This window comes from Canis aureus, chromosome 16, assembly GCF_053574225.1.
Source record: "Canis aureus isolate CA01 chromosome 16, VMU_Caureus_v.1.0, whole genome shotgun sequence".
Classification (NCBI taxonomy): Eukaryota; Metazoa; Chordata; class Mammalia; order Carnivora; family Canidae; genus Canis; species Canis aureus.
This window is the reverse complement of record NC_135626.1, coordinates 27,423,378-27,436,956: the sequence shown is the minus strand read 5'-3', so window position 1 is coordinate 27,436,956 and position 13,579 is coordinate 27,423,378. Positions and strand designations below refer to the sequence as shown.

The 13,579-nt window shown below is 35.2% G+C and overlaps 1 protein-coding gene and 1 pseudogene across 3 annotated transcripts in view; both read right to left on the bottom strand.

Annotated features, from left to right (window-relative positions):
• SKA2 (spindle and kinetochore associated complex subunit 2) overlaps window positions 1-13,579 on the bottom strand; it is a 33,975-nt gene that overhangs the window by 19,599 nt on the left and 797 nt on the right. The window contains exon 2 of one of the 3 annotated variants that reach the window (XM_077852473.1): window positions 12,243-12,414. The exons of 1 other annotated variant lie outside the window; for it this stretch is intronic. In XM_077852473.1, the coding sequence (XP_077708599.1) occupies window positions 12,243-12,275 (33 nt within the window). In that variant the 5' untranslated portion in view covers window positions 12,276-12,414. Of the gene's footprint in view, window positions 1-10,499; window positions 10,563-12,242; window positions 12,415-13,579 lie in introns of those variants that run through there. One more of the 3 variants, XM_077852471.1, reaches the window with a different exon arrangement.
• LOC144286255 (oligosaccharyltransferase complex subunit OSTC pseudogene) lies at window positions 6,812-10,493 on the bottom strand (annotated as a pseudogene).

Genomic DNA, 13,579 nt, shown 5'->3' with positions numbered 1-13,579 from the left:
TGGAAATGGGTGGTGGTTGTAGTTGTACAACAATGTGAATGTACTTAATACCACTAAACTATAAACTTAAAATGGTAAATTTTGTTAAATATATTTTACCACAATTAAAAATTTTAAAAAACAAATGTGAGAAAAACAGCTTGGAAGTAGAATGTAATCCTGTGAAGAACTGAACAGAACATTTCATGATAAATACAAAGGGAAGTTTTTACTTATTAGTGAAGTCAATGGGCTAGGGAATAAGCAGGGGGGAAAAAGATAAAAGGATACAAATGTGATGCTGAAAATTAGAAAAACAAGATTTTCTGATTTGAACCCTTCATTTTCATATAAACAAAGAAACAATCTAAGTGATTTGCCTCTAGTTCTATTTTCATTACTATGTTTTTTATGCAGTTAGACCAAAGTCTATACACAATATACATGACATTAAAGCCAGTAAGAGTCTCAGAGATGGGGAAGGGGGGCAGTGTTAAGACTTTACCAAAGGTTTTTTTGTTTTTAAGTTTCAAACCTAATATCACAAGTTAGTCCTTTAAAAAATTCCCTCTGAGCATAACCTGGTAATATAGTCCAGAAAAAAGAAAGTAAAAGAACTGAGATATAATATATGGTAGAAGTTCTAGCCCTGGTATCACTAACAAGCTATGTGGCCTTAGGTTAGTCTTCCATCTCTCTGGGTCTCTTCTATTAAATAAAAGAGTTGGAAATCTAAGGTCCCTTCCAACACTAATATTCTTTTATTTCATAATACTAAAAATAAATCCAAATTTAATTTATCAAAATATTAGAATTTAGAAAAGACGAATTTCCTTCTTCTAAGATATTAAAACTTGACATTTGAGTTTCAGATTTTAATGTTTATAGTTAAGATTTAGCTTCTACTATTTGTTTTCTTCCAAAACAAAGTTGACTGTCATTTCAGTTTCAACTATATAATTTCTGCAACCTGCCCATCGTTCTTCCCAAACACCAAAACCCTATAAGCAATATTGCACTACTCAGAGCTATTTACACAGCAGAGACAATATCGATAGGGTTCTAGGATCTGGTCATAAACAGAAAATTTTTTAGTCACATGGTAGGAAATTTGCTAACCAAATATCATTAGTCTCCAAAATTCATTAGTGGTCTGACTAAGGGAACAAACTGATGCTGATAAACATTATTCACAGCCCTCCTCAGTTATAAATTAGCCTCTTTACGCCTTGTTAACAGTGAGGTTGCTCTTTAATTAACTTTAGCTACCTATCTTATTTTTAGTATTAGAATACTTAAAATTAGTGAAATTGGGGGGCAGAAATGCTGAGGGAGAGGGAGAGAAAGAATCTTAAGCAGGTTCCACGCACAGTGTGGAACCCAACATGGCTCTTGATCTCACAACTCTGAGATCAAGATCTGAGCCAAAATTAAGAATCAGATGCTTAACCAGCTGAGTCACCCAGGCACCCCCAAAATTGGTGAATTTTTTAAAACCCAAGACATTCATATTTCAGAAACCAGTTTTCTTCTAAATCAGTAATAAAAATAAATGGAAACTTTTATACCCATCTTATGAGTGATAAATTAAATATGCAATTTAGCTGGGTGAAGTCCATTGAAATCAACATTAAAGCCCCCAAAACAGCCAAATTACATTCTGCCAATTGAACACTCCCCCCTCCTTTTTAAGGATTTTATTTATTTATTTGACAGAGAAAGAAAGTGAGAGAGCACAAGCCACGGGAGAGGCAGAGGGAGAAGCAGACTCCCCACTGAGCAGGGAGCCCAATGCAAGTCTCAATCCCAGGACCCTGGGAACATGACCTGAGCCTAAGGCAGATGCTTAACTGACTTAGCAACCCAGGTGCCCGCCAATTGGACATCACTGGAAACAGACTGGGACTGTAAGGAAGATACTATATAAACAGGAAAAGGAATAGTTTAGGTAATAATTTTGAGTTTTAGAATATGCTACATATTTTCAAAACATATACTAGAATTATATAATTAGCTTAACACTTTAAGTAAATGGCAAAAGATATTAAACTCCATTCAAGGGGCACCTAGGTGACTCAGTGGTTGAACATCTGCCTTTGTTTGGCTCAGGGCATGATCCTGGAGTCCAGGGATTGAGTCTGGCATCAGGCTCCTCGCATAGAGCCTGCTTCTCTGCCTATGTCTCTGCCTCCCTCTGTGGCTCTCATTAATAAATAAATAAAATCTTTTTAAAAATTTTTAAAAATTAAAAAGTTTATAAAAAAATAATAAACTCCACTCAACTATTTGGCAGCAAGGAGAAAAGAACTCCAGACCAATTTAAAACATGAGATGAGAGAAGTTGGTAGAGGTACATTCTAGACTCAGTAACTAGGCTTAGAAATACATTTTCCATAGAAACATTATTCTAAGAGAGAATTAGGCATTTTAATACTTCCAGATCTAGGTTAGCAGTAGTATCAAACAAAGAAACTAGTATTTAATAAACACACTCCTTTCTTTTCATTCCCCTCTCTCCAGTGCAGATTTTAAAACACCTTTATCTCTTTCTCTAAAATAAGTAAATAAATCTTTTTTTTTTTTAAAGATTTTATTTATTCATAGAAACACAGAGAGAGAATGAGAGGCAGAGACATAGGCAGAGGGAGAAGCAGGCTCCATGCAGAGAGCCCGACATGGAACTCGATCCAGGGTCTCCAGGATCACACCCTGGGCTGCAGGCAGAGCTAAACCGCTGCGCCACCGGGGCTGCCCTAGTAAATAAATCTTTAAAAAAAAAAGTTAAATACATACCTGCAAAAAAATAAAAAATCTACAACATAGGCTTAATACTCATAAAATTGTAGGGTTTTATTTCATTTTGCCTATCTGTCTTCTAATTAAATTACAATGAATATGCATTACATGTATAACTATTTAAAGTACATTTTTTAAGCATAAGTACATTCTATATACTAAGTCACTCTTAAAGATCATTGAGGTTTGGGCACCTGGCTGGCTCAGTCAGCGGGATATGTGTCTTTTGATCTCCGGGCTATAGTTTCAGGACTCATGCTGGTTATAGAGTACTTAAAAATAAAATCTTTATTAAAAAAAATTTTTTTAAAGATCACTGGGGTTCCCCAATACCTATAGAATTAATTCCAACTCTTAGTATAATTCTTCACAAAATGACATTAACATACTCCCCACCGAGCTTCACATTTTATACCTCAGCCAGTGAATTTCACTGTCCCAAATATATGAGGCTAATTTTTAAAATCACTGATCTCTGATAGTGCCTAGCAAACAGCACAGTTCAAATACTATATTGTGTAATATAGAGAATATTGTGAAATCGATAATATTTATAATGTGTATATAAAATACTCATGATAAATCATCTTAAAATTATAAAGTTAGAATATGTCATCAATATGACAACACAGCTACATTCCCAAACTATAGAACACAAATAGTGGACATACTTGAAACAAAAACTTAGTATAAACTTGAGGGAGTACATGTTTGGCAGCAATTCTTACTTATGTATATATACTGAAAAAGAAGTATTAATTTCAAATACTTTCAACCTCTAAATAGCAAATATTCTTTTTTTTTTTCTTTTTAAGATTTATTTTAGAGAGAGAGAGAGAGAGCACGAGTGGAAGGAGCAGAGGGAGAGAAACTCAAGCAAGCTTCAGGCCAAGTAGGGACCCCAACACAGGGTTCAAGCGTAGGACCCTGAGATGGAACCAACAGTTGAATGCTTAACCAACTGTGCGACCCAGGTGCTCCTGGATAGCAGATAGTCTTAAGGGGCCTCTGATCCCATGGGGGCAAAGGTGTACAAATCCCTGCTTACTAGTTAGCAAGCTAATGTATCTCTGTAAATTTTTCTGGTGAGGTGGAGGTCCACTAAGGATCTATGGCACAAAGGAAAAAAAAAAAAAAGATTAAAAACCATCACTTTAAGAGAAATGTAGCTTCTGTCTTAGTGTCAATGACAAGGTAATGAACATTGGCAAATGAAATGAATGTACTCCTAGATGGAGCAGGGGAAAAAAATGGAAAGTACAATAAGTACCAAGAGACAGTCTGATTTTTTTGTCATCCAAAAAAAAAGTGTGATTGATTTGAAACCCAAATGCTAAGTATATCGCTAGGTACAAAAAAGGCAGACACTGTCCTCTCCCTATTTATTTATTTATTTATTTATTTATTTATTTATTTATTATTTCTCTAGTGCCAGCCTGCTCTAGTAACACTGAAAGTTTGAAGTGCCGTCATTTACAATTAGGCAGATTGAATGGGGAAAGGAAGAATTTATAAAGTTACACATTTCCTAAGAAAAATAAATTGTTCTATAAAGTTAAATGTATTTTACAATCACTGTCACTACATGAAAATCTTAGTCAAAACTTAGATTTCCTCAATTATAAAATGAGAACAAAAACACTGAATCAAAGAATCAAGGATGGACTTACTCAAACTTTTAAAATGTTATATATTGAGATAAAATAGAAGTAAAACCTATTAAAGTCTGAGAATAGATTTTATCAGAGATATTCCTGGGGCCCCTTAGTGGCTCAGTCAGTTAAGCATCTGCCTTCAGCTGGGGTCATGATCCCAAGGTCCCTGAGTGGGCTTCTGCCTCTCTCCCTGCCCCTCTCCCCTACTCATGCTTTTGTGCTCTTTCTCTCTCTCTCTCTCTTAAATAAATAAATAAATAAATAAAATATTTTAAAAATAAGAGGGATTAATATTGAAACTTTGTACTATATATATATATTTTTTTTTTTTTTAAAGATTTTATTTATTCATGAGAGACACAGAGAGAGGCAGAGACACAGGCAGAGGGAGAAGCAGGCTCCATGCGGGGAGCCTGATGCGGGACTCAATCCGGGGACTCCAGGATCACGCCCTCAGCTGAAGGCAGGTGCTAAACCAGTGAGCCACCTGGGCGTCCCTACTTTGTACTATATTTGCGTAACAAAGGTAAGATATTTTTTGTTTCAAAACCTAAAATTTCCCACTTGACTTTAAATGAATTCAAATGTATGGTCTTTCATGTACTATTATTGAAATTGAAGATGTGTTCATATCAAAATACAGTTCAAGGCAGAAGAAACCTTCCTTCTCCTCACCATCTGGTACATTTTTTTTTTATTCTTATTCTACTAATATATAATCTTTTACCCAGAAAACTTAATGGTTGTAAAGCTCTGGATAGAAAGAAGACTCAAGTGATATATCTAAAAAGAAATGCATTACATTGTTAACAATTCACCTTTTTTTTTTTTTAAGTGGCTCCATGCCCAATGTGGGGCTTGAACTCAGGACCTAAGATCAAAAATCTCATGCTGGGGCAGCCTGGGCATGATCCTGGAGACCCACCCACTCCCTGCATGGGGCCTGCTTCTCCCTCTGCCTGTGTCTCTGCCTCTCTATATGGGTCTCTCACGAATAAATAAATAAATCTTAAAAAAAAAAAAAAAAAGTTTCATGCTATACTGACTAAGCCAGCCAGGTGCCCCTCAATTCACTTCTTTAAAGAAATGAGGTCCTCAAATTAAGCAGTTTTCTTCCCTCAGTCCCTTACCATGTAATATCCTATATTATTAAAAAACACAAAATTCTACCCAAGTGCTTAAATAGCCCAAGAGAGAATGGTAGGAAATTAAAAGTCAAAGAGGAAAACAGCCACATTTAAGCTAAGAGAGATAACTCAGAATGTCTTTATATATAAAATTTGGGAACAAAATGGTTTTCTCCCAAGCAGTCATGTTCTTCATTCCCTACCAAATGATGTCCTTGAGTCCATGCCTAATATCTCAGATCCTTTTTACCTTCTGGTATCCATTCTCCTGGCTTTTAAGGACATTTGCTTAACAAATAGCTTACTTTTTTTTTTTAATTTCTGAAATTTATTTAGAATATGTTATAACAATTCTTGCTCTACTGTTAAGATATAGAGCAGAAATAGAAATCACACTAAGCAGGTTATGAAAAATTTATAAACAAGACCTATACACTAAAAACTACGAAACACTATTGAAAGGAACTTTAAAAGACCTAACAAATGGAGAGATAACGTTCAAGCATTAGAAAACTCATTATTATTAAACTATCAATTCCCCAAATTATTCTCTAGATTCAACATCAATCCCACCCAAAATCTCAAAAGGCTTTTTTTTTTTTTTTTGTAGAAATTGACCAAAACCAAAACCAAAACCTTATTTGGAAATGCAAAATGTTAAAAAAATAATAAAAATAAAAATAATAAAATAATAAAAAATAAAGAAAATTAAAAAAATTAAAAAAAATTTAAAAAGGAAATGCAAAATAATTTAAGTTTCAGAAAACAAGGGCAAAGTTTGAGGCCTTACACTAAATGATTTCAAGACTTACCATACAAAGACAAACCATAAGAGACTCTTAACGTTAGTAAACAGATTCAGGGTTGCTGGAGGGGATGGATATCCAGTTATCATCCGTAATTGGATGATGGGCATTAAGAAGGGCACTTAGTAAAATGAACACTGAGTGTTATATGCAACTGATGAATCAGTTCTACCTCTGAAGCCAATAATTAAAAAAAAAAAAAAAAAGACTTACTCTAAAGCAACAGCAACCATGACAGTGTATATGACATAATGGAATAAAACTGAGCTCAAAAGTCAGTAGAGCATGTGACTTTTGATCTCAGGGTCCTGAGTTCAAGCCCCACATGGGGCATGGAGTCACTTAAAAAAAGGGTTAATTGTTAACAATGTAATGCATTTCTTCTTATTTATTTTTATTTATTTAATTTTTTTAAGGGGGCTGTAAGAAATAATCACTTTATTCAATATTATAGTTGTGGAAATGGGAGTATATTTTCTTTAAGAAATGAAAAACTAAGAAGAAAATGCCACTAAACATCATTGGTGTGTCAGTACAGGCCAGCAGGAGAAATACTGTGAGAAGTTTGTCTCTTTGATACCAAGAAGACATTCTAGTTCAAGCTTTAATATGATTCCTATTTCTCACAAGATGCTTCTTTTCTGCTGCTTCACTCTTTTTCCATATTTCACATCAGAGGATTGGTACAGCCTTTAAAACTTCATTAACAGGAGCAAATCCAATATCCACAGATTTCAAAAGGCATTTTTTAACCCATCAGGTAGCCCGGCAGTTTCATTCTCATGAATACTCTAGCCATGAAAAAACTCAATAGGGCACAGACGAATCCAATGAATAGAAGAAGAAATCTATTGAGTTTTGGAATATTTGGTGCATTCGATAGGTCCAGGATTATGAAACCTAAACCTCCCATTGTAAACAGGAAGCTGGATGCAAGTCCTTCCATAATATATTGTCCATTTACTCTGGAGGCCAAGAAAGCTACTGGTCTCTGATGTCCATGTTCATCAGTCATAGTACCAACACTTGGAGGTTCAACAATAACATCATAAATTATTCCTCCGGTGATGAGGAAGTAAGACACCACCACCACAGCATACACCGTCATGGCCGACCGCATGTGCACCCAGGGCGGCTTCTTCAGCTTCAGGTTGGGTCATTCGAGCACTAGGAACGCAACGCGGTACAAGATCTCCATGTTGGTGGCGGCAGGGCTGCATTTCTTTTTAGATATATCATTGAGTTTTCTTTCAATCCAGAGCTTTACAACCATTAAGTTTTCTGGGTAAAAGATTATGTATTAGTAGAATAAGAATAAAAAAATGTATCAGATGGTGAGGAGAAGGAAGGGTGTCTGGGTGGCTCGGCTGGTTCTTGATTTCAGGTCAGATCACAATCTCAGGGTTGTCAGCACAGTCTGCTTGAGGTTCTTTCTCCCTCTTTCTCTACCTACCCCTCCCCACACACACATTTTCATGCTCCCTCTTTCTCTCTTTTTCAAAATAAAATCTTTAAACAAACAAACCACCCCATACATACATGTTCAAATGATTTGTTACAAAGGAACTAAGGGGGTATGCCTGGGTGGCTCAGCAGCTGAGTGCCTGCCTTCCGCCCAAGGGCATGATCCTGGAGTCCCAGGATCAAGTCCCACATCTGGCTCCCTGCATGGAGCCTGCTCCTCTGCCTGTGTCTCTGCCTCTCTCGGTCTCTCATGAATATATAAATAAAATCTTAAAAAAAGAAAAAAAGGAGTTAAGGGTAATTCAACAGGAAAATGATAGTCTTTTCAACAAATGGTACCAGAAAAAAGGAATATCCATATGCAAAACAAATAAATAAATAAAAAGACTTTCTACCCTCACTTATACCACATACAAAAATTACCTCTAAATGGACAGAGATAGGGCACCTGGGGAGGCTCAGTGGTTGAGCGTCTGCCTTCAGACTCGGGTCATGATCCTAGGGTTCTGGGATCAAGTTCCACACTGAGATCCTCATAGGGAGCCACTGCCTATGTCTCTGCCTCTCTCTCTGTGTCTCTCATGAATAAATAAAATCTTTAAATAAATAAATAGAGATATAAATGTAAAAAATAGGGTGTGTGGTGGCTGAATTGGTTAGATGCCCAACTCTTGGTGTCAGCTCAGGCCAGAATCTTGGGGTCCTGGGATTAAGCTCCATGTTAGGTTCCACACTCAGCAGGGAGTCTTCTTCTCCTGTCCCTCTCCCTCACACTGCTCATCCAATCTCTCTCTAAAATAAATAAATAATTTTTTATAATAAATGTAAAAACTAAAACTATAAACCTTCTAGAAGAAAACATTTGTGGACCTTGAGTTAGGCAAAGATTTCTGAGATAAAACACAAAAAGCATAATCCATAGCAGAATAGATGTATAAATTAGACTTCATCCAAATTTTTTATGTGAGAGGGCAAATAACAGAAAAAATTAAAAGACTCTTGTAATAGTTAAAAAGACAAACATTTCAATTTAAAAATAGGCAAAAGATTTCAACAGATATTTTACTAAAGAAGATATTCCAACTGCAAATAAGCACATGAAAAGATATTCAATATCATTAACCACTAAAGAAATGCAAATTCAAACTATAAGGAGCTATCACTATACAACTATTAGAATCGCTAAAATGAAGTCTGACGCGACTGAGTGACTCTTGATTTTGGCTCAAGTCACGATCTCATGAGTCATGGGATCGAATCCCACATTGGGCTTTATACTTGCTGTGGAGTCTGCTTGGGATTCTCTCTCTCTCCCTCTCCCTCTGCCCATCCCACTGGTGCTCAATCTCCCTAAGATAAATTAATTTAAAAAAAAAGGGATGCATGGGTTGCTCAACAGTTTGGCGCCTGCCTTCAGCCCAGGGCGTGATCCTGGAGTCCTGGGATCAAGTCCCACATCTAGCTTCCTGTATGGGGCGTGCTTCTCCCTCTGCCTGTGTCTCTGCCTCTCTCTCTCTCTTTATGTCTCTCATGAATAAATAAACAAAATCTTAAAAAAAAAAAAGACTGACAATACTAAGATACAGAATGTTGGTAAGAATGTGGAGAAACTGGAACTCTAAATCAGCTTTGGTAAAGATTTTAGTGATTTTTTATGAGATGAAACACGTATTTTTATCACACTAACCAAGAGAAACAAAAACATTATGTCCAAACAAACAGAATACAATGTTTATAACAACTTTATTCATACTAGGTAAAACCTGGAAACAACCCAAAGTCCATAATCTGGTAAATAGACAGTTTGTAATAGTCTATACCAATAAAATACCACTCAGCAATACAAATGGTCCAACTAGTAACATGCACAACAATGTGGGTGAATCTCAGAAGCCCTGTACTAAGTGCATGAAGCCAGGCATAAAAAACTGTAAGCCATAAATGAACCCATTTACCTTAACTTCTAGAAATGGCAAAACTAGAGATCAATGACTGTTAGGGAGTTTGGGAAAAGGAGGTTGACTACAAAGGGGTATAGGGGACTTTAGGTGATAGAAATGTTCTATCATTGGTGGTTACATCACTGCCCACATTTGTCAAAATTCATCAAATCGTGCAACTAAAATTGTTGTAATTTTATTTTAAGTAATTGTAAGTTTATTGTATGTAAATTATATCTCAAAACTGATTACAAAAAAAGTAACGGATTCACATTTTATTCTGTTTCATTATTACAAAAAAAGAACTTTAAAACAAACATTCTTAGTTTGAAATTCAAGGATGAACTATATTGTACACAAAATTAACACCAATTAAGATTTGGAGCAATTTATCTTATGAAATATACAGCAGAGATTGTTTTCATTACTTACTAATTCATCTTAAAACTCAAAGAAAACTCAAGATTTGCCAGAATCTATCCAGATCTATTACAGAAAGAAGAAAAATACAACTACTCATTTAAACAAGCCATAACAACTTCAACTATAAAAATTGTTATTTTAATGCATTTCAGCATTAATTACGATAGTGAGTTTTTAACTAGTTAAAAGAAAAAAAAAAAGGTTTTGTTTTTGTTTTTGTTTTTGTTTTTTCCAATTAGGACTTCCTAAAACATATACTTTGGGTAATTATATACTTTTCAGCAACAAGGATTATCATAAATTACTCACAGATACTGAAGAAAGATGTAAAGCAAGAATCAAAATTCTGGTGTGCATTCTGCTTTCAGATGCTTTGACAATACTATTGCACTGCTAGCTGTAAAGTACAGTAGTGCAATAAAGTCAGAGCATTCGTTAGCAGAAATTGGTAGGAAAGGAACACAAAAGCATCTTGCATCAGTTGAAGCTTCAATGTGAAAAGAATTTAAAGAAGGGTTGCCATTTTGGACAGAAGACATCCAAAACCTAAGAACATGTATATCAATGTTAAAAAGAAAGAACTGAACTTAAATATCAAAATAATAGTTTTCTGATGACTAACTTATGATTAATATTCAACAGAAACATAGAGAAAGGAATTTTGTAAATACGTCCTAAGCTTTGGAAGTTATTAATATGGGTATTGTTACTACCTTAAGACTAGTATTAACAAAACCGGTTATAATTACTACTAAGGCAAAGTCGTGAAAACTACGTTTTGCTGAAATGTGTTGTTTAGCTCCCCCATTGAAACTGACTGATTAAGTAAGCATATCAGAGAAAACAAATGAAAAGTAAAATAAGTTTCCTCAATCTCTAAATAATCTATCTTTCTGGAATCTAAACTACAATAAACTAAAAAGCTCTTAACCATCTTATGGCTTCTTACCTCAAAAGTTTACAGACTCCCAGGAAATTAATGTCCTAAATAAGACGCTACCTAAGGGAATACTATGGAAGGGGATTTTAAGATTTCAATTAACCCCTAAAGATCTGAAATATAGGAAGAAATCATCTCTATTTCCTCATATGTACAAAAATCACGGAAAAAATAATAATGGTACAGAGGGAGGTTCTGAGATTTATGAATAAGGTTTTCTTGGATTCAAGCCAACTATCATTATCCTAACCTTTTAACTGGTAAGAAACCATTTAAATGTCAGATATAAACCCAGAAATAGAAATAGTATCACAGTATCCCACTGTACTTTTGTGCACTATCACTAGTGGTACCTTAAAAGAACACTAGGCAAATACCACTTGAACCAGTAAGTGAAAGGAAAAAAAGACAACAAAGATTACACTAAAATGAGCTTATTCCTCCCTTAATAATGTTGATTGATGCAAAAATACTCTCCATTACTTTCACTAAACTAAATAGTCTAGTTCAGCTACTTAGATTCAACCCCCTAAAAAATAAACTCAAATTAAGGATAGCTGGAACATGAGTAAGTGACTTGACCTCAAATCCTAGGCCACATAACTCAGGTATTAGAATAGTTCAATTCTACTAGCCAAGGATCAGGTTTTAAAGACAAGTGCTTCAGAGACAAATGTTTAATTTTCTGGACTAGAAGTTAATTCAAACAAGAAAAATATGAAATATTTTAAAAATGAGAACCAGGCTGACTACAAAATTAGAATAAGTACTTTCTTTTCAAAGTTAAATAGTATCCACTCTCTTTCATTTATTAAATTTTTAACATTAGTTCTTCAACAAATCCTTTATTCGAGTAATGTAGAACCAAAACTCAGTGAAGTGTATAGGAAATCATTTCTTTCCAATCTTACAAACTAAACCATAAACCAGTTCATAGATAAGACATTTTAAAGCACATGGCAAATCTGAAGATGAGACATACCATCTTTTACTATCCAGTCAAGAGAAAGCAGTAACAACAAACTATAATAGTTCAAATACATTTTTTAAACCCCGATGATTATGGAAACAAACTAATAACTTTAAGGGGGGGAAGGCTACCATTAGGTTACCTGCAAATAATTTAAGACTTGCTTTCTTCTCATCTCTTAAAAAGAATTTTTAAAACTACCCCATTATTCAAACACCTAAAAGCTTAAGAATCTGGCTATCTTATAATTTTCTAGAACTTTTTTTCAGGATGTACACTCAATCACTTTCTTCTTAAATTAAAATGTGTTCAATCTAAAAAAAAAGTACCGTGAGAATACTGACTTTCATGCAAAGTCCAAAAAAGTCTTAATTGGTACCTCAAAAATAAACAGCCAACTTGAAGAGGGGAGAAAAACTGCTAAAAGCAGAATTATTACCATTTACCATCTTACAATTAGGCAGAAATATCCATCCAAAGGGAGGAATTCAGAATGGGGAAAGAAGCAAGACACTTAAACATTTATGCCTGTTGACAGAATCAAACTAGGATACTTGACATGTTTTTGGTTCTTTTGTTTCTTTGTTTAAAGACAGTTAATTATAAAAAAATAATAATAATAATAATAATAACAAAACTTTAAGCTAAAAGTTCATTATTACAGGTTTGGAAAAGGGCAAAAAATTCTTCCTTCTTCACTGCCATCCCCGCCTCCATGCCATCCCACACAGACTCTCACAAAGAAAATTAAAACTCAAAATTGTTATAATCAACCGAAAGCCTTCAAATCAAATTTATATATGATAGGCACTACAATTCATGAATACATCAGAAGAAAATAACATATATATCAAGCTCTCACATTTTCTAGAGGTGGGAATGGGGGTGAGTGTGATACTCCATTTCTTCCAGGATCACAAGTGTGGATGTTAAAGTGACCCAAGGTTCAGCCTGGAGAGAACAGCACTGGCCACAAATGATATCTAAGCTGTAATGCCAGGGGGTAGGTAGGGGGGTAGCGGATTACGATGGAGGAGAAAGATTTGGGCTTTTTTTACTTAACTTTGTTATTTTTAACAACAACAAAACAAAACAAAAAACAGGTGTTTTTTCAATGATGGTGTTCAATGATGGGCGCGTCCTCCAAATTCCGCATTTTAAAGAAAGCCAGCCCAATCCAAACGTAATGCAAGGGGCAAAGGGCTGAAGATAGAACAAGGGGAACTAAGAAGAAAAAAGCGCGGGCGATCAAGCTGGTAGTCTAAGAATGGGAGGAAGGGAATAAAGAGGACAAGTAACGGAAGGATCCATAGAAGAAAACTAGGACAGCCCTTCAGCTTGGCGCCCCCAAGCAGGCCTAGAAGCAGCGGGAGTCCTTTCCAATTATTCGCCTCCGCCCCCTACTTTCATAAATGAATGAAATTCGACAACTCAAAGGTAGGATGCCTTCCATGTCCCAATTCCTCCCATGCTTCAAGA